The 21,283-nt window shown below is 42.7% G+C and overlaps 2 protein-coding genes and 1 long non-coding RNA gene across 3 annotated transcripts; all 3 read right to left on the bottom strand.

The window, feature by feature from the left end:
* Positions 1-328: 328 nt before the first annotated feature.
* Positions 329-11,908, bottom strand: LOC306829919 (alpha-2-macroglobulin-like protein 1; the record flags this gene model as incomplete). Its single annotated transcript, XM_079353137.1, has 27 exons — positions 329-414; positions 780-885; positions 966-1,034; positions 1,113-1,203; positions 1,689-1,813; positions 2,319-2,531; positions 2,843-3,030; positions 3,112-3,274; positions 3,941-4,015; positions 4,275-4,431; positions 4,825-4,900; positions 5,308-5,484; positions 6,140-6,223; positions 6,339-6,390; positions 6,810-6,931; positions 7,188-7,314; positions 8,000-8,225; positions 8,834-8,960; positions 9,074-9,161; positions 9,240-9,386; positions 9,502-9,651; positions 9,728-9,873; positions 10,491-10,554; positions 10,691-10,918; positions 11,429-11,596; positions 11,680-11,789; positions 11,863-11,908. The coding sequence occupies 27 exons, from the start codon at positions 11,906-11,908 to the stop codon at positions 359-361; spliced, it is 3,381 nt and encodes a 1,126-aa protein (XP_079209263.1). The 3' UTR covers positions 329-358.
* A 29-nt stretch (positions 11,909-11,937) lies between these two features.
* LOC306831087 lies at positions 11,938-12,783 on the bottom strand. Its single transcript, XR_013780053.1, has 4 exons — positions 12,593-12,783; positions 12,435-12,519; positions 12,195-12,345; positions 11,938-11,984 (listed from the first exon to the last, which is right to left on the bottom strand). It is a non-coding gene; the product is annotated as an uncharacterized lncRNA (long non-coding RNA).
* Positions 12,784-13,358: 575 nt separating this feature from the next.
* LOC306829918 (alpha-2-macroglobulin-like) lies at positions 13,359-14,790 on the bottom strand (the record flags this gene model as incomplete). The annotated part of the gene is made up of 4 exons (XM_079353136.1): positions 14,687-14,790; positions 14,410-14,590; positions 13,674-13,827; positions 13,359-13,423 (listed from the first exon to the last, which is right to left on the bottom strand). Exons 1-4 carry the CDS (start codon positions 14,770-14,772, stop codon positions 13,359-13,361), a joined length of 486 nt encoding a protein of 161 aa, XP_079209262.1. The 5' UTR covers positions 14,773-14,790.
* Positions 14,791-21,283: the final 6,493 nt, after the last annotated feature.

Genomic DNA, 21,283 nt, shown 5'->3' with positions numbered 1-21,283 from the left:
AGATGTGACTTGGAATAAAACTGAGGTTTATTTTAGACTCTTACTGGAAGCATCAAGACAACATCAGTGTTAAGGCTGCAAATGAAAAGACAGCAGGACAATCAAAAAGCTGACGGCTGTTTACATTACATCTTGCCTCCTTAGACCAGTGGGGTCAACGGAGGATGTATCAGACAGGGATAGCCTCACACGCAGGTGCATGTGTGAACAACCAACTCTGGAAGATTTGGGGTTCAACCTGCCTTTAAAAAAAGTAAACTGAATAATTTCCTTTTTTAAGAGTGCATGTGTGAAAACTAAAAATTAAGATCCCTGGAATAAATATCTGATGACTTAATGTTTGGAAAGCAAGCCGCTCTCACACTTTGTTTCCTGTAACACAGGGGTAGATGTACTGAGTCTCAGCCTGGTCACCTGAAAGGAAAAAAGAAGGAAACGATCAAAAACAAATTACTGAGCCAATTAAATAAAATGATAGCTTTCTTGTTGCATTTAGAGATCATTGAGGGAAGGCTGTTCCAATCTTGGCTCATCTCTTAAAAGACCCCATTTATCCCTCAGGCCTAAACAACTCTGCTTCACAGTCAAATAAAAGTAGGCTTCTAGCATGCAGACAGCTGTGCTAGAGACTCTGGCTACCTCTGGCTTTGAGCTCCCCAATCCAACCTGGAACAGCAGTGACTTTTTAGATTTACATATACAAGGTACTTTAAAGACAAAGGCTGTGGTGTTTAGCAGACAGTCAGCCTTTGTCTTTAAAGAATGTAATTTTAGCTCACTTGGCTGGTAGTAGTCGTAGATCTTGACGACAGCTGGCTTCAAGTTCTGAACCGAGAGCTTCTGTATGAGCTCTAACTCATGATTGATGGGGGTGTCTTTCAGCAACTATTAGGAAAGAAAACAGACAATATTGTTAGAAACTAATGTGCAGAGCATTACTTATTTCTCACTTTGACTCCTCTCACCTCCGTAAAATAAACTATAACATGATCTTTCTTTTCTTCCACACGATCCACCAGCAGGGCGCGTTTGAGCTGTGAGGAGACAGCAAATCATCATCACCATCATGATGACATCATTATCTCTCAAGTTAACAATGAGGTATAACTGACCTTCTTCAAAGACTCTGGGTCTGGGATAAATCCAGAGAGCATTTTGATATCCAGGATCACCATGTTTGTATTGCTCTCCGCTCCGCTGTATCTGTACACAGCAGTAAATTAGTTACTTAATACATCACTCACAGGGATTTATCCTGTACTCAGTGCACCGTTACTATAAGCTCCTTCATACAACAGTTATTGGCCTGACAAAGACATGATTAGACTGATGTTTGGAAGTCAAAATCAGTCATTGACCATAAGATGCGTCCTTTCATTTGTTCTCAACATTACAGGTTATACATGTACAGAGTATATGTATACATTTAATTTAGGAAAAAGGGGAAGTTTGGGTGCTGCTGCAAATATCAGGTGCCTTTTACTACAGCAGTCAGTAAGGCATTTTACTATGATACACAAATCAGGATTGTACAGCTTTTGAGCCCGCTTCATAAAAAGGCAAAAAAGTAAAAAGAAAACCTGATTCAAACAAACACTTAAAGTTTGTGTGTGGTTTGTAGGTACGCGAGTGATCCATTATGAAGTTATTTGGAATTTGGCTCCAGTTTGTGTAGAAATTTAACTTACAAGCTCTTGAATTTCAGGGAAAGCCTGCGTCTGTTAGAGGCGCTGCCACAGTCAGCTTCTGGTTCGACATTCACCATCAATGTGCGGACAGCAGTTGGAGTTGGGATGTTGTAATGAAGAGAAATCTGGAAAACAAGTTTACAACGATCTTCAACTCTTCTCACCTGATTTTGAAGCTGTATATTTTTTTCTTTGCAGCATGTAAAGGCCAAACATGTACTGACAGAAAATAACTCAAAGAAATTTGACAGATTCATTTAAACAGTAAAGCCTCATTGAGATTAAGAAGGTCTTTCCTGAAAGTGTCCTGATGTAAGACAGGCAGAAACACATTCAACATCTCAGTCACAGAGCAGAAAAGTATTATTAATATCTGTAACCTGATGCATCTTCAGTCTACTTTTTAACACATTTAAGAGACCCGCTCCCCCAGACACAAATCCTCCTGCAGCAGAGTCCAAGCTGCAGGAGCAGTGAACCTAAAACTTGTTTTCTCCTTTTACAAGACAGATAGTGTTTTGTGAATGGGTCACAGTGGAGACAGTAATAAAACATACCACATGTTCACCTGGACCCTCAAGAGGATTCTATTAGTGTTATCAGCAACAATTTGTTTCCACGTTTACTGACCTGCGCTGAAGCACACGCCGTTCCCTTCACCTGCAGGATGTACTTTTCGGCCCCGCCCTGCAGCACCTGCTCCTGGTAGAGCAGCTTGTTTTCTTGGTTCACGTCGAAGAACAGCTGCATGCTGGGAGACTGGATCGTCACCGTGCTGGAACCTTTTGGACTGAACACCAGGGTGGAGTAGAGAGCCAAAGCCTGGAGAGCCACCACTGTGTCCTACGACAAACACGAGATCAGTAGTATTTGTTATGAAGGCGTTATTTACAGGAGGAAATGATGGCTGACAAAAGCAATGCCAGAAACAACTAAAACTATAGAAAATACATTTAAAGAAAACAAAAGACTTTAGATGTTTTGTAACTGTGCTTTCCTTCTTCCCTTCCTGATGCATTTGTGTACAATCAAATTTGTTGGCTAACTTGGTTTCTAAAAAGAGTTTCTAGTTGAGTCACAGGCATGTCTGAGAACATTTTTTGTAGTGTATTTCTCTTCTAAAAAAGTTCACTTTGACTCTATTTCAGGGTTACCTGTGTGGAGGAGAAGCCTCCATAATAGTTCTGCTGAGTGGTCAGCCATCTGACGATGCGGGTGGAGTATCCCAGGTCTTCAGCAGTGGGAGAAGAGATGCTGAGTTTGGCCAGCAGCACATAAGAGCTGATCTCCACAGACAGAGAGGTGGTGTCTGTTGCGCTCTGAGACCAGTGGAGGTAACCTCCTGAAACACAAACACACTCATGGTGAGCTATACTGTCAGAGCTACGATACCAGAGGGGGTTCCTTGAGGGGGAAGACTCACCTTTTTGTATTGCAACTGTGTCAAGGTGTCTCAGAAGGTGAGCACGGGTCTCCGTGTCACCTGCCAGGGTGAAGACGTACGCCAGCAGAGCGGTGGCGTAGGTGTTGCTGAGGTCACTGATGGACTCCCTGAGGCAGGACAGGCTGCTTTTCACCACAGGATCCTGCAACACGTTTAAGAAGCAACATGATCTGATAAGGAAGTAATAATCGTGATAAATAAATTAAAATGTGACGTCAAAACTCTGACATTTAAAATAATCTTGTTTTAATAAATAGTCATCCGTGCGTCACTGAAATGGTGCCCATGAGGTACCATTTGGGTAAATGCAGAAATGACCTGAATAAAGAAAACCTAGAAGACGTGTCCAGACTTGTCCGTCTCTTATTTTCACGGTTAAGTGAAGAAAACAATTAAAGTTTGCGAGATACAAATCACATCAGCCTCCAGAGATGAATGGCACAAAAGGTAAACAGTCAGCAGAATCAGTTAAAGCCGTTTCACTGACTGACTTTCACTTTGGCTGTCCAGAGCTTCTTTTTGTGTTTTTGATGGAACCGTTTGTCCTGACAGAAAGCTCAAACCCCTGTTTGTTCTGAATGTGTCTCTTTAGTGAAGCACATGCTGCAGCTCCTGGTGCTCTACTGCTCTCTGATTGGTTAAATCATTGACAGCACACATCAGCTGTAGTCACCTACACTTTCTTTAAGATTTTAATTTGGGCAGTCTCAACGCCCCTCGACTCCTCTTTTTAATTCAGTGTGACGTTGTTGTTTTACCTCTATAATATAACACACACAACAAAGCTGTTGAACAAGTCTGTACTTACATTAACAGACGAGTTCATCTCCAAGAAGGCAGCAGTGATGTACGCACTGAGAGTCACTTCATCAGAGACGCCGCCCTGAAGAGAGAAAGCAAACGGTGACAGGGATGTCCAACGATACAATAACACTGAAGTTTAATCAAAATTACAATTCTGCACACAGTTTTCTCTAAGCTGATAAGATATGAAACAAATCAGCTCTTCCGTCTCTATTTACAGAATCATTTTCACCTTGGAAATGTAAATATGTGCCAATAAAGCCTTTTTTTTTTTTTTTTTTAATTTGACCCACAGAGCTGACTGGTTTGTCATTTCTACACAGACAGTTTGTGTTTACCTTCATTCTGTTGTGGAAGAGTTTCCCCAACTGTTGGAAACATCCATGTTCCTGCTGTTTGCTCACCAGCCAAGACTTTGACTCTGAAATCTTTTCTGGGTCGATGAAGACGAAAGACTGTGCTTTGGCGAAGGATCTCAGCACGAAAGCCGTCAGCCTGAGAACATGAAACAAGTTACACCAACATCTAAGTGAAGACTTGATTCTGATTGGCTGCAGGGTGTTAGTTTATTCTGGATAATGAACCTCTTTACTCCCAATCCTGCCTTTGTTTGGTGCACGACATCCCCTTACATTTCCTGTCTCTCTAGAGAAGTAACAACAACAAGGGGCTTAAACATTTATTTCCATGTCTCTGAGTAGTATCAAAAGATCGATAATGCAGCTAAAGAAATTTAAAGACTGAAAGAGTGTTTGTCCTGCACTACATCCAACCATACAAGGATCTTAACCTTACTTAGATTAGACATTCACAACCTGAATGCATAATGGAGAAATAGAAACATTTGTCTACACAGAACATGTGGATAGGATTCAGTAATGTTCTCACCAAGTGTTCCCTGATCCTCTTCCAAATGTGCTGTAAGCTCCTCCATGATGCTTGTAGTTCAGCTGTCTCTGGTAGCCTGTTAAACAATCACAGATGAAAACAGATTAACTGTACTGAACACTTTCAACAGGTGAGCTGATGTGAGAACACGACGGGAAATATTCAGGAAGATTCACAGAGAGGAAGTTCAAGGCGATGCTGACGTTTCGTTATATCCCTCAGTATACGAGTTCTTCTTGAATTCAAGTTTTTTTTGATTAAGTTTGTTTCTTTATTGGTTGTAAATGTGATGTTACTATGACAACCATTTGGAGACTAAGCTTCTATTGCATCTGTGTAACTATCCTAACTGCAGGAATCTTTTGTTTTTAACACATCATGCAACATTTATTCTAAGTAAGTAAAAACAATGAGGTTAGTTGAAAGATGGAAGAGACTGAATATTTTATTTTTTGCATTCCTAAGAAAACAACAGATACACACCACTGGTCAGGAAGTTGCCAGCCTTCTCCATGATGGCCGGGGTCAGCTGCTGTGTGTTCTTCAGGTATTGGAGGATGTAGATGTTCGGGGCCAGAAGAGCCATGTTCTGCTCGCCACATCCATATGGCATCCGCAGCAGCCCGTCCAGGTTCTTCAGAGCTCGGCCCAGGATGTCACCTGAACAAAAACACAGACTTCATTAATTGCTGCAATTGTGGACACTTTCAATTTGACTGTAAATGGTTAAAAGTTTAGCAGATCGGCAACACTGGGTCTCATGAAAAAAAAAAAAAAAAAACCCACCTACACAGTTTTCACATTCACCAAAGGTTTCTTATCCGGGATTTTTCCTCAGCTAAAAAGAAAATCTCCAAACAGTCGGAAGGACTTGTAAGGAAGATAGTGTCATCATTTGTTTTGGGGGTCTCTCCGAGTGGCAGACTGTGGCTTATATAGCACAGAGATTTATATTCTGGATGTTTGGGTATTTGATTAGATAAGGATGTGTCAGCACTTAGATGTGTGCAAGTAAACTTCTGAGTCTTGACTGATTTTGTCTTTACCTACAGCAACAAATCCCAGAAAAGAAAATGCTGGGGAATGTCAGAATTATCTAAAAAAAAAAACTGGATGAGTTGAGAAGAAATGTCTTCTAAGAAAGATTGGTGACTGAGGTTCATTGATCTTTCCACCACCTTTATTGCTTAGCTCTTATTAAACACCATGAATACTAAGGTCCATAAATCCTTTCAGGACAAAGCCACACATTAAAGTCTGTTAATAGCTGTGAAGACAATCACGCCACTGCAGCAAAGAGAAATCATCAGTTTACCCAGGACTGAAACAAGAGCACGGGCAGATCCTTGGATCACATTCTCAGGGAGCGATATCTCGACTTCCTCTGTCAAAGTCTCATCTGTAAACACAAAACAAATCCTTTACAGAGAAGAACAAAACGAGGACTCAGAATAAAATTCAAAAAGGCCAACATGATGATGTGGGGAAGAATCTCTTGCATTGTCCACACTGACCTTTGGGACAGAGCAGCCAGTTGTGGGTCTTGATCACCTCGGTTCCTTCAGCCTGAGGAGCAGAAATGATGTCACTTGCACATATTTAGCATGAGATGCTAATGATAATACTGTGATACTACAGAAAAGAAAAGCTGATCTCAATGTCATGTCCAGTCTCTTTTTATAGCCTGGTGCTATGATGCATAAACGCTGCTTTAAATTAGACACTGTATTCATTAGTGTTAAAGACTAACTAATCCTTCAAATAAACGTAAACAGTGACTGATCGCTCTGCAGGATCACACAAAAATAGTATGACTTGAATACTGTAAGTTGTCAAGTTTCTCAAATACAAAAATAATGCTGTTGAAGACACCTGACCCAAGTAAAAGCAGGGTGAGTGCGTCGATTAATAACACCCTGATACATCAGTTGAAGTTTCTCTGTATGAGTTAGAGATCCTTTTTCATTGTGTTGTAAGGTACAAACCTTTACAATGAGGGATTTTGTGACCACGTCGACGCGACCTCTCTCCGGCACGCTCACAATCTCATTGTTACATGAAGTATGAGACGCCACAGCCTCAGCAGTCACAGACACGTTCATAACCCCTGAAACAAAGTGAGAACATTATCAACAATATGCCAGACAGCCTGTTTACACTTGTATGAGAACAACTTTAAATCCATTTCAGTGTCGGCAAAAAGGTAACTTTATATACTAGTTTGTAGGGTTTTTCAGGAGAATGGTGACGATGAGTATAAAATTGTTTTTGAGCGGCTTGGTCTGACATGAACTCAACATTTTCAGAGTGCATGAGTGAAAACAAACAGTTTAAAAACAAACACAAATAGACTTGACCATCACCTAAAGCTGTGGCATCCATGATCCAGCTGAGGGTCTTGCGCTCGTTGGCACATAAACATGACGTGTACTGGTCACCAGAGAGGGGGGTGAGCGTGTAATCCAAGGAGGGGGCTGGAGTCACAGTGACCTGTTGAAAAGAGACAACTGTATTTTATCATGTTCAAAACGCAAACAACCATTGATCTAAAAAAAGATCCAAACAAGCTCTTCATAATCACATCGATAAGCTTTTCATCCAGAAAATAAAGTTGATTGTGACTGCGGGCGTTAAAGTTTTGTTGACATTATTTTAACTGATTTCAGGAAGTTAAGAGACACAAGTACGTTGTTGTAGTCCTGAAGCTATATCAGCTTTAATGGAGTATTTTCAACTAACTATTTACTTCAACCCCTTCACATTACCTCATATCCTTTTTTTAAAGGTTCATTTTGGGGCTCTTTAAGCCTTTATTTGACAGACAGGACTGTGGACAGAGTTGGATATCGGGGGTGGGGGGGGAGATAAAGCGCGAGCGAGCCATGACAAAGGAAACAAGCTACAGGTCTGATTCAAACCCCGGCTGTCCACTTTAAGGACTACAACCTGTACAGACAAACTAACCAGCAGCCCACCGACGCCCCACACCAGCTGTACTTAATTCTCCTTACACCTTTAGAAGAGTCCAGTTAAACTCAGTAAAAAGATGAAAACAGGATACTCTCAGTTTAGCGGGGGTAAACTCCAGGTGACCCCGGGGGCTCCTGAAGATTAAAATGTTTGTCTCACTGCAGAAGGGATGCCACAGCATAATCTGACTATAAACCTTGGTTACCATGATGCAGCTGGACAGGTAGTTAAAGACGGTCGCCTTCAGCTCAAAGTTCTCGCCTCGGATGATGGAGTAAGGCAGGCTGAGCTCCAGGAAGAAAGGCTGGAAGACGGTGAGCTCTTTACGAGGAGCTAAACCAAAACCCTGAGGTGACAAACAAAAAGCCTCCGTCTCCCAGGTGGTGATGGTGTCAGGGACAGTGACGGGCACATCCTTTGTTCCAGTCTCCCTGAAGCAGAAAAAAATAATGAACACAGGTCTGCATTATGACTTGAAGAAATGTTACATCAAGTGTCACTCTGAATAACAGCATTACCAGTTTGCACAGTGCTTTCAAACGTGATGACAACCAGTTCATCAGCATCAAAGCAGTGTAGGATGGATCAACAAACAACTCTTAAGTCAATCCATTTTTCTCAAGTTCTCGTCTCTTTTCTTTGATTGGCTGATGTGATCCTGCTTGGTACAGTAAATAAGACCTAAACTGTGTTAAGAAGCTCAAATCTTCTCTGTACAGCCTGAGCTGGCCCTTAGATTTATGTTTTTTAATAGTTACATTCCAGCATGTTGTTTTGTCTGAACTGAATTTTGGTTCCTCTCTCCTTTAGGTTTTCGAGGTGCAGTCTTTAGCCGGTCCACTCACCACATAGAAGGACGGCTTTCAATGGGAATCTCTGGTGTAACATAATGAGCTACTGAAATCACATCAAAGCGTTTGTAGTGCTTATTGTGAAGTGCATGCTATAAAATGTAATCCTGCAGGTGTCACTGCATACAAATCGTGTAAAAGGTAGAAACGCTTTGGGACATTTTGCCAGGTGTGTGTTAGAAGCTCACCCAACTTCCACAAGGTCCCAAATCCAAGTCTCAGGGAAAAAACTGCGGACAGTCTCCACAACTCCCTCAAAGCTGCCAGGATGTGCACTAGCCAAAGGAATAAGCTCCCTGGAATGAAATCCATATCCTGCATAGAAACCAGAAAATATTCCATCAAAACATGTTGTGCTTTAAATCTTTTGACAGCTTCTGAGTGTCAATGAGCAAGTACAGTATGATAAATGAAAGACAAAAAGTCACCATAGCCCCGGTGGTATTCTTCTCCTCTATAGATGAGGCACGATGGTGTCCGAATAAACAAATTGGTTGCCATCTTCAGCCCAACACTCTAGATAAAACAAAGGAAACTCACTGAAAATGTATTAAATAAAACCTTTTTTTTTTTTTTATATTTCATAAGAATTACCTGGAAAACATTGTAAGCATCATCTGTGGCACGCGGTGGGCGATGTGGCATGATAGATCTTTTTGATCTCACCGTCAGGCACTCTAAAGGGTCTTCAGCCGAGTATGGAATATGTGTAGATTTTCTGACTGGTAACAGATTAAATATCTGAAAAGAAAGGCAGCTGAATGAGTTTCCAACAGGGGACAAATCTGTCATGTTAAAGAGAGTCCCCTGGTTCTTGATTGAGACTAATAGACACTTGGTTTATTGAAGCATTTACCTTTTCTGCGTCCAGAGTTTTCCCGGGCTCTTTAATGAGGACGCTCTGGTCGACAGCGCTCAGTCCACACAGAGAGTCAGGATGGGACGTCAACTTCAGGATGTTTTCCTCTCCTGGGACAGCCGAGGATGGAGAAAACTCCAGTGACACCTGACAAAGAAAAACTGTCAGTGGGACACAGTAAAAGTGTTTAAGAAGCAAAGTCTGTGAGACAAAACACACTGACCTTGTGAGTGAAGCACTTCTCAGTGGAGAAGTCAGCACTGTGGGCGATCACCGTCTCACTGGGGAGGACAGCGTAAGCCACAACCTGTACGTATGGAGACATCTCAGGGGACACTCTGAACTTGAAGGACATCTTGCCCTCAGTCACTGAAACAGACAAATATAGAAATGGTTAACAGGATACCCTGTGCAGAGCCTATACTTTCTCCAAGTGCTCATGGTTTTTTTAAAACTTATAGAGATCAGCTGCAAGGAGGAGAGAACAGCAGTTCATTTTTTTCAGTTTGTTGTCACTGAAGTGAAACTTCTGCATTCCTGAAAGTCCTTAAATTATTATTTCCCATGTGTTGAAAACGGGGAAAAGTGGTGTGCATTGTTTTTGTTCAGCCTTACCAGCCCCCCCCCCCCCACCCCCGTCTTTTTTTTGGGCCTGACCTCAGCTCCAGTCCTCACTGGGTTATTAAAAGCTAACAATGTTCACAACAGTGGAATTTTGAGATTTTTAGATGCCCCCCCTCTTGTGCACAGGAGACCCTGTATTACAGAGGAACATGGCTTTTGTGCGTTTAGGTTTCCAGCAGCCTTAAAACAAAGTTAAGTTTGTGTTTGTCGAGTGAATAACCTCTGGGTTATACAAAAAGATATGAAATCCTGCCTCCCTCTCTTTCCAGTGAAGAACTCTTTAACCAGAGAGGTGAGACAAACAGTTACATACTGGGCCTTCGTGGAAAGAAAGTTCCTGATTCAAGCCAGTCTTTTAATACCTGATTTATCTTGGACTTCAACTTGTTTGAATCCTTGCCATACAATGGCTCCTCTGGATAAGACCTGTGGGGTTTAAAAGACACACTGAATAAGTAACGCTCTCTCACAGTGACACCTCATTCTTATTACGGCAGATTACAAACTGTGCTTTTCTTGTTTGTCAGAAGAACATGAATAGACTTCCAAACAGTTCACCCACCAGATACATGACATCTGCAGAGCCTTGAGCTTCTCCGACTACAACGAAACGGATGAAGATTTCTGCTTCTGTATCACAGGCAAGTGGTTGATCGTTTTTCTTCACCTCCAGGGAGCTGATTGTTTTAGTTTCTGGAGCAAAAGCTTTGACCGAGGTCAGCGTGTGTTCTCCGATTTGGTAGTACGGAGATCGATGCCCATCGTATCTCACTGAGGGTTTGCTGCTTACCTAGATCGTGGGGTGAAGTTGAGAAATGAACCTGTGAGTGTTGAGCTTCAACCAAGTATTATTTCAGAGGAGAGGGTGGGAACTCAAACTGAAGTTATTCTCATTTCACATCATTTTGGGTTGATAATGTAAACCTCAGTATACAGCTTCACAACCCTCTGTGTAACTTACTATGACAACATGGGAGAATGTGTGTAGTGATGTCAGATTGATGTCTTGTTTGCGTCTATATGAACATACAGATCCCTAAAAGGTGTAACAGAAGTATGTACATCACATATTCTGTTCTCGACTTTTTCCCTGCAAAGAAACCAAATCCTAACCAACACGATCGATCAACCCGACAAAACAGAAAGCTGTACATTCCTGTTCATAAAACGCCAAAATCCAGTCTGAAGCAGATATTTGTGCATAGAGATGATCAGTAGCAGCGTATTGATCATTTAGGTCTAAACCTGCGTGTGTTTTGATGTTGTCTTAGTTTCTAGTGCAGTTTCACATCGTACTTACAAGAAGCTGGATGTCGTGTTTAAACTCAGCTGTGCCGATCGTGAAAGCTGCGACACCTTCACTGTCAGTTGTGAGATTCTGCAGCAGACGTGACGACCACCTCTCTCCCTCAAACAAGTGCACCTTCATGCCAGGGATGGGCGTGTTGTCGTAAGTCACAGCTTTGACCTGTTAAAAGCACAAAGTTGCATGACTAAACGAAAAGCTGAGACTGTGCTCAGGATCTGATGCACGAGTGAGCGTGAACTTACTTTTCCCTCCACATCTGATCCTTTGTCGTAAATCTTGGGTGTGTCAATGAAGAAAACCTTTCCGATGACGTAGGATACATCAAGTCTCTTCTGATTATGGTGTGAAATACCTGTACAAGAAGCCTCAGTGTTTAAGCTCAAAGATATAAACAATGAATAGATTTTTCAAAACATGATTGACACTTGCCTGTTCCCTCCTCCTCCACGCTGGCCTCGAGTTGCAGTTCATCTCGAAGCACTTTTTGGTCAAGTTTTGTGAAAGTTGACATCTTGATAAGAAAAGTTGCACAGCCGGTCTTATCCGCCTAAAAAGTTTAATTTAACAGACTAATTAAAATATGGACATTGAGGTTCAGTCTCCAGTTTTGTTGAAGCTTGGTTCAAGCTGGAAAACAATCTTCTGTTCTTTGTTTTGGAATGATAAGACAGGAGCCTTTATATACTTTCTTCTGTATTTAGTAGTATGCAGTATGTTGAATGTCAAGTAATGCATGTAAGGTTCCAGCAGACTCTACCCGTTTTATCTCCATGTGAGATGGGGGTGTTATCTCAGGGACACGAGCTGGATTATCAGGGGTGACGTCAAAGGTCCTTGTATAATAGTGACTGAGAGGTCGGTGCATCTCAATTTTAACATTTCCTGGGACAGGCTGCCCGTATGTATATCTACATAGACAAATTAAACATGGTGTTTGAATAGAGACATTTTCTGTTAGTTTGTTTAAGAGTGAACGAATGAAAGAAGCTTGACTTACTTTGCACAAACTACAACTTTGAGGTCTTCTTGTCCGATACTAACTTCACCAGCTGCATCTATTTTGACTTCAAATCTCGGCAAAACTGCAGACAAAAACATTTTATTATTGCTTCAATACAAACGTATTGAAATAGAAGGCATGGAGAAATAACTCACCGTATTTCTCCACCTTAAAGTTGTGAACAATTTTCTCATCCCCAATCGACACAATGACACTGTAGGTTCCTTCACGAGCCTCAGAGTTTAAGGAGTAAAACAGCTGCAATATTTTCCCATTGGATTGTTTTTGTAACCACTGTCCAATCCTGTTGTTGGCTGAATCCTGTATATGACGAAGGTGCAAAATTAAAATACAGGAGAAACGTGTATTCAAAACAGAATAAAGCCCAGACCAAACTGCCAACTTCTCTCCCAAATGACAGCATGAAGCTCATTTCATTTCTAAAAAAAATAATCATTTTCGCTCTGCAGCGCAGTTAGGGGTGCAAGGGAACACTTTGAATGATTTGTAAATTAATCATCTTTTTGTGAAACGGGTCCCGATACATCGAAAAAGGTGAGTAGATATTTTCTTACCTTTATTTCAATGACAGTGTACTGTGAAAAAAGAAAGCTGTATTAGAGGACATTTTGATTCTGTCATTGTTGCCAGTGTCTTTGTTACATTTCATTTTCCATAGAAAAATCATTGTGTTTCATCATTTCCAGTTTCAACTGGCAATTAAACACTGAATTTATTTTACTCTTTCCGAGGCTTCCATCATAAACCTAGGTTGGCTTTCTAGCGAGTTTCAAGACGAAACTGCCAAACATTACATTAGAACAATACATCACGTTTAAGTGTTTCAGTAAATCTATTATAAAATCAGCCCAAGTACCAATCTTTAGATGAATAAAATCTAATAATCCAGGAAAAGGCCGTTTACACTCTTACCAAGCGATTGACAGGTCTCAACTTGCTGTCCAGAGAGACGACTCTGAAATTCACTGAGAAATGTGCAAAGAGATATGAAGTTAAAAAACCTCATCTTCTGAGTATTACTTTCAATCCACCTAAACCTTGCACAAAAAGGACATTTGTCTCTAGTATATCATTTCTTTGTTGTGGTACCATTTAAAGGGGAACACACATTTCCTTACATTGTTTAATCATCAAGCAATAAGTCAACCACTCAATAAATTATAAACACCTATTTTATGTCATAAGAAATTGAAAGCCAGACAACTATCTAACAACCTGTTTGTCCTGGGAGGTAGATCGGTTTATCCGTTTGGATGAATGTGCTGGGCTGGTAGGCTTTGAGCAGAACTTTTCGGACTTCTTTTGAGTTAAACGTTGCCCCGCGGACCTGCACCTCCAACATCCGGACTTCCTCTTGAACTGAAGGAGCCTGTGAAAGAAGGGTACTTTTTTTAGTGTCTTCTCGTTGCGAATGAAAACAGGGAACTGGACCCAATTGTAGTATAGAACCAATAAACTACTTAGATTATGGTAGTCCCCAGTGTTGTCTTTACTCCTGCCTGTTTTACCTTCCTGTTGATTGTCCTGATTGTCCTCACCTGTGTCTGTGTTTGATTACCCCGGTCTATTTAATCAGTGTTCCTTGCCTTGTATAAGATTTCTCATGTTAGTGTTTCCCATTGATGGAAATTAAAATCTAATCTTTTAAATTAAGCTCCAGTGGGTAAAGTGATGTGACATTTTCCAGATAATATATTAAACGTGTAACCGCTTGATGAGGGCAGGGAATAGGCACAGAATCAGAGGTTCCACTTTGTCTACAGGGGACGCCAAAATAAACATAAACCGAATATTGCGCACAGGGTTTCAATAGTTGTGAAAGCTGATCATTTCCTTGGCACCCTGCGTTATGATTCTCCATTTTCAGAGTCCGTATTAAGCCATTATATGGCAGTTTTTAGAAGTTACAACAAAAATTCCACAGAGGATTTAAGCAACAAAAAAAGCTGACCGTAAACTTAATGCAGGTATGAAACTCCTGACTGGATGTTTCCTCCATGAGAGTCATATTCTGCTGCAGGGACCTCAGAGAGACAGTCATCACCAGGGTCTCATTGGGCTTCAAGAGGCTCGCACAGAACGGCGTTTCAGCTCCAGCCTCGATGACTGCAGGAATGGTGACCATGAACTGCCTGCACACAACAAATTGAGCATCAAAGTATTAAACTTAAACTAAACTTACAATCAAACAAAAGTGTGAATTTTATCAACAATAAAAGTGAACTTACGGCCCTGCCACTGCTTGATCCACACACATCAAACTCAGGTAGACAAACAGTGTCCATGTTAACGTCTGAACCCCAGGACGACCCATGGCTGACTGTGATGAACTCCAAAGACCACCTGTGTTATATAAGGTCTGCCACAAATTGACGCACCTTTCCGGAAAATAACACACGCCCACTTATTTATTCTGGGCGGCTTGTTATTCAATCATTACGCATAAATGAAGCCAGTTCATCAAGTCCTGTTTTTTTTTTTTTTAAGTCGGAAGGCCTGCATTTAAGCAACAATTTTTACTATATGTCATATTAACGATCTGAGAGCGCAAAAAATATACATTTCAGGTATACTTTCTCTCCTCTTGCCTCAAACACACGTTGTGAAAGGTATGACGTAGGAGCGCAGTTATCTCACGATAAGTCCGCAAGCGGGTGTAAAATGGGCCCAGAGCATCTGTGTACCCCACTTGAGAAAGGTTCAAAGCTTGTAAAGCCAATTCTAATGGTTTACAAATCTGTGTGCATGGAGTCATAAACCGTTTGTACAGTTTTGGAAACATACAGTAACAACCAAATCCAAGAAGAAGACAGAGAGGACACAGTGTGTTAATAAAAAGGGAAAAAAAAATGTTATTATTGGTACAACTTAAAATGTCTGTTTGTAAAAACAGCTGAAACAATTAAAATAATATAGCTGTAAGCTGTGATATTATTCAAAGATATTTAACAGGTAAGAAGTGATGTCATACTGTAAACAAGGGTGGATCTACTGTATCTCTTTATTTTTAGAGAGACACATACAGGTCCTTCTCAGAAAATTAGAATATTGTGATAAAGTTCATTATTTTCTATATTGTACTGATTAACATTAGACTTTCATATATTTTAGATTAATTACACACAACTGAAGTAGTTCAAGCCTTATATTGTTTTAATATTGATGATTTTGGAAAAAAAGTCAAGAAAAACCAAAAATCCCTATCTCAACAAATTAGCATATTTCATCCGACCAATAAAAGAAAAGTGTTTTTAATACAAAAAAAGTCAACCTTCAAATAATTATGTTCAGTTATGCACTCAATACTTGGTCGGGAATCCATTTGCAGAAAACTGCTTCAATGCGGCGTGGCGTGGAGGCAATCAGCCTGTGGCACTGCTGAGATCTTATGGAGGCCCAGGATGCTTCGATAGCGGCCTTAAACTCATCCAGAGTGTTGGGTCTTGCGTCTCTCAACTGTCTCTTCACAATATCCCACAGATTCTCTATGAGGTTCAGGTCAGGAGAGTTGGCAGGCCAATTGAGCACAGTAATACCATGGTCAGTAAACCATTTACCAGTGGTTTTGGCACTGTGAGCAGGTGCCAGGTCGTGCTGAAAAATTAAATCTTCATCTCCATAAAGCTTTTCAGCAGATGGAAGCATGAAGTGCTCCAAAATCTCCTGATAGCTAGCTGCATTGACCCTGCCCTTGATAAAACACAGTGGACCAACACCAGCAGCTGACATGGCACCCCAGACCATCACTGACTGTGGGTACTTGACACTGGACTTCAGGCATTTTGGCATTTCCTTCTCCCCAGTCTTCCTCCAGACTCTGGCACCTTGATTTCCGAATGACATGCAAACTTTGCTTTCATCCGAAAAAAGTACTTTGGACCACTGAGCAACAGTCCAGTGCTGCTTCTCTGTAGCCCAGGTCAGGCGCTTCTGCCGCTGTTTCTGGTTCAAAAGTGGCTTGACCTGGGGAATGCGGCACCTGTAGCCCATTTCCTGCACACGCCTGTGCACGGTGGCTCTGGATGCTTCTACTCCAGACTCAGTCCACTGCTTCCGCAGGTCCCCCAAGGTCTGGAATCGGAATCTTCTCCACAATCTTCCTCAGGGTCCGGTCACCTCTTCTCGTCGTGCAGCGTTTTCTGCCACACTTTTTCCTTCCCACAGACTTCCCACTGAGGTGCCTTGATGCGGCACTCTGGGAACAACCTATTCGTTCAGAAATTTCTTTCTGTGTCTTACCCTCTTGCTTGAGGGTGTCAATGATGGCCTTCTGGACAGCAGTCAGGTCGGCAGTCTTACCCATGATTGCGGTTTTGAGTAATGAACCAGGCTGGGAGTTTTTAAAAGCCTCAGGAATGTTTTGCAGGTGTTTTGAGTTAATTCGTTGATTCAGATGATTAGGTTAATAGCTCGTTTAGAGAACCTTTTCATGATATGCTAATTTTTTGAGATAGGAATTTTGGGTTTTCATGAGCTGTATGCCAAAATCATCAGTATTAAAACAATAAAAGACCTGAAATATTTCAGTTGGTGTGTGTGGTGTATTAATGTTATTATTTGTGGATGTTTGACCTTTCAAGCTCGCCATAGTTTTGATACTGTCTACTGTGCATGTGTATGTTGTTGCCGGGAACCCATGTTACTTCTCGTGCACGTTGTGATGTTGCTCTCCACAAGTACGCTGCATAAAGTGTAGAAACGTGTGCATCGCCTCGTTATTTAGGCTAAGTACACCACATAATTGGCGACGAGTAAATCGGTTTTTCTAAGTGAAAATGGCATACTTTTCCCAAAGACCGGACGAGTTTAAGCCAGAACAAGAACAGTGGTCAGCCTATGTGGAGCGCATGGAGTTGCTGTTTGAAGCACATGATGTCGACGATGATAAAAAGGTCCCTATCTTGTTAAGTTCGGTCGGAGCGGCTACGTATGGACTTCTGCGCAACCTGGTTCAACCGGACAGGCCTAAGGACAAAACTTTTGATGAAGTTGTGACCATTCTGACGAACTACTATGAGCCAAAGCCATTGGTCATAGCCGAGCGTTTCAGGTACTGCAAGTGTGTTCAGAAGAGTAACCAGACGGCTACAGAATATGCCGCTGAGCTGCGTCACCTCGCTGCAAAGTGCGATTTCGGAGACAGGCTTGATGAAGCTCTGCGTGATGGTTTTGTCAGCGGTGTCAACTCTGAGGCGTGCCAACGCAAATTGCTCTCAGAGGACAGACTGACTTTTGCGAGAGCTGTGGAGCTTGCTGTCAACATGGAGACGGTGCACCGAGATGCACAGCAGTTGAGGAAGGGTGAGGATGTCACCGCTTCTGTTCACAAGGTAACTGAGAAGCACAGACGCTCGCCTTCAAAACAAGATGAACGCTATAGATGTAAAGGGACAAATCATAGCGCCAATGACTGTTACTACAAAAATGCAAAGTGCCATAAATGTGCCAAAGTTGGACATATTCAGAAAGCATGCAAGACTGGGGGACCATCACAAGGCAAGCACGTAAAAAGGGGGAAGAGAAAAAGTGAACGAAAAGAGGGGAAAGTGACTGGCTATGTGCAGGCTGATGAAATAGAAGATGAGGTTCTCATGTATCCCGTGTTCAATGCAAGTGGTGCTGGTCGACGGCCATACAATGCCATTTTTGATGTAAATGGAAAGAAGGTGTGTATGGAAATTGACACGGGAGCTGGGGTCAGCATTATTTCAGAGAATGTGTATGAAAAGTCATTCTCACATGTGCCACTAGGGGGCAGCAGCGTAGCCCTCAAAGGCTACTCAGGGGAGACCATTCCAGTAAAAGGGCAGTTCATGGCGAAAGTGATCTATGAAGACCAGGCTGCTGACTTACCACTAATAGTAATGGCCGGAGAAGGTCCATCACTCTGTGGGCGGGAATGGCTGGACCAGATCAGACTAAATTGGAAAATGATCAAAAAAGTCACAGAAAGCACAGTGCAACTGACAACAAAGCCCAAGTCAATTAAAGAAGTGTTTTCAAAAACGAGTTAGGAACATTAAAGGGCATTAAAGCAACAATCTCAGTAAAGCCTGATGCAGTCCCAAAATTCCACAAAGCACGTGTCCTACCATTTGCCATGAAGGAAAAGGTAGCAAAAGAACTGGAGCGCCTGGAGAAAGATGGCATCATCAGCCCTGTGAAGCACAGCGAGTGGGCTGCTCCTGTGGTCCCAGTACTAAAATGGGATGGTGGGCTCCGCTTGTGTGGTGATTACAAGGTAACCGTAAACAGAGCTACAAACACTGAGACTTACCCACTGCCGCGAATTGAAGAGGTGCTGGCTGCATTATGTGGGGGGAAGATATTTTCCAAAATAGATCTAGCAGCCGCCTATCAGCAAGTTCTTCTCGACGAAGAATCAAAGAAATACACAACTGTAAATACGCACAAGGGGTTGTTTGTGCACAACCGACTCTGCTTTGGTGTTAACTCTGCTGTCAGTATTTTCCAGAGGATCATGGAGAACCTGATGAAGGACCTCAACGTCGTGGTCTACCTGGACGATCTGCTGGTGATGGGCCGGGATGAAGCGGAGCACCTGATGAACCTGGACAGGGTTCTACAGAAGCTACAAGAGAATGGCCTGCGAGTGAAGAAGTCAAAGTGTGACTTTGGGAAAACTCAGATTGAGTATCTGGGTCATGTGCTGGATGAGAAAGGAGTTTACCCCTCCAAGAGCAAGGTCAGAGCCATTCATGACGCTCCGGCACCCACAAACATCAAAGAGCTCAGAGCTTTTCTAGGACTGGTGAACTATTATGGACGTTTTGTGCCACAGCAAAGTACTGTTTTAGCACCACTCTATAAGCTGCTGAAGGACCAAACCAAATGGAGATGGAGCAAGGCAGAGCAGAGCGCTTTCAACAAATGTAAGGAACTTTTAACGAGTGATAAGGTGTTAATTCACGATGATCCGCACCTGCCACTGTCCCTCGCATGTGATGCTTCGGCGTATGGAATTGGAGCTGTGATCCAACACACAACACCTGATGGACAGGAGCATCCAATAGCCTACGCTTCTCGAACGCTCTCGCCAGCCGAGAAAAACTACTCACAGATAGAGAAGGAAGCGTTAAGCCTGGTGTATGGAGTAAAGAAATTCCATCAATACCTGTGGGGGCGGAGGTTCAACATGGTCACCGACCACAAGCCTCTACTCACGCTGTTTGGAGAACACAAGGGACTTCCAACAATGGCAGCAGCGCGTAGCCAGAGGTGGGCCATCATACTGTCCGCGTATGATTACTGCATAACCTACCGGCAGTCGGAGGAGCACGGCAACGCAGATGGATTGTCTCGGGTCCCGTTGCCTGAAACCACAGACACTGAAACCGGGCCAATGACAGCATGCCTGAATGCACTGATATGTGAGCGCCTGGATGAGGCACCGGGGTGTGCGAAACAGATTTCCAAAGCATCACGAAAGGATCCTGAACTCTCAAGGCTGCATAGGTATGTTATGGAAGGATGGCCAAAAGAAATACCAGAAGACTTAAAAGTTTACCATAAAAAGAGGGAGGAGTTATCTGTGGAGCAGGGGTGTGTCCTGTGGGGAACTAGAGTTGTGGTGCCCTCAAAACTGAGAAGAGCAGTGCTAAGTGAGATCCACAGTGGACACCCTGGCATTGTGAAAATGATTGCACGGCAATATGTCTGGTGGCCGAATGTAGACATGGACGTCGAGATGATCTGCAAACAATGTGAAACGTGCCAGCTGGAACAGCGCACACCACGCCAAGTCCCTTTGCACCCCTGGGAGTTCCCTGGAGAAGTGTGGAACAAGGCTTCACATGGACTTTGCAGGCCCGTTCATGGGTCACATGTTCTTGATAGTGGTCGACGCCTACTCAAAGTGGCTTGAGGTGTTTACAATGTCTCAAATAACATCCACTGTGACCATTTCAAGACTTAAGAGACTTTTTGCATCTCATGGGATACCAGAGCAAATCGTCACAGACAACGCCACGACTTTCACGTCAGATGAGTTCCAACAGTTTGTGAAAAGTAATGGTATTCTTCACACAACTGGAGCATCCAGGCACCCAGCTACTAATGGCCTGGCTGAGAGGTACGTTGCCACGTTCAAAGCAGGCATGAAGAAGCTTGCCGGACAAAATTTGAGTGTGGAGGATATGGTTTCGCATTTCCTACTGCGGTATCGCACGACTCCCAACAGTGCTACCGGTGAGTCTCCAGCAGACTTGCACCTCAAGAGACATGTGCGTACCAGATTGGACTTCCTGAAGCCTAGCATCTCAGAGAAGGTGAGGAGGAGGCAGTATCGACAGAAAGAAGAGCATGATAGTCGGGCTGCTGTGAGAGAGTTTGAAGTGGATGACCCTGTGTATCTGCGCAACACTGCAGGAGGAAAACATAAATGGATTCCAGGAGTAGTGACCCAACAGACTGGCCCAGTATCGTACAGAGTACAAGGTGGGTCAACTGACCAAGTGTACAGACGCCATGGGGACCAACTGAGACCTCGCTACACTCAGGACCTTCCTGATCCTGAACCTGAAGGTGCAACTCAGTCAACTGAGCAGGAGAGTGACTTTGGTGAACCAGAGTCAGCAGCATCTTTGCCACCAGGTTCCGAGCTGGACCAACCTGCGCCACCTGACACAGAGACAATGACTTTGAGACGCTCAGGGCGCACAACTAGGTTGCCAACTCGTTACAGGGAATAAGGACAGTGAGGGGAGATGTTTAATTACCTGTTAGGTTGAGTTGATTAATAGTTACATGTGCAGTATTGAAATGGTTCTTTAATTAACCAGGTAAAAACCTGTTCACAAGATAAC

The sequence above is a fragment of the Symphodus melops genome (genome assembly GCF_947650265.1).
Source record: "Symphodus melops genome assembly, chromosome: 10".
In the NCBI taxonomy this organism is placed as follows: Eukaryota; Metazoa; Chordata; class Actinopteri; order Labriformes; family Labridae; genus Symphodus; species Symphodus melops.
Note: the sequence above shows the minus strand (reverse complement) of the source record. Positions and strands in the feature narration are given on the sequence as shown.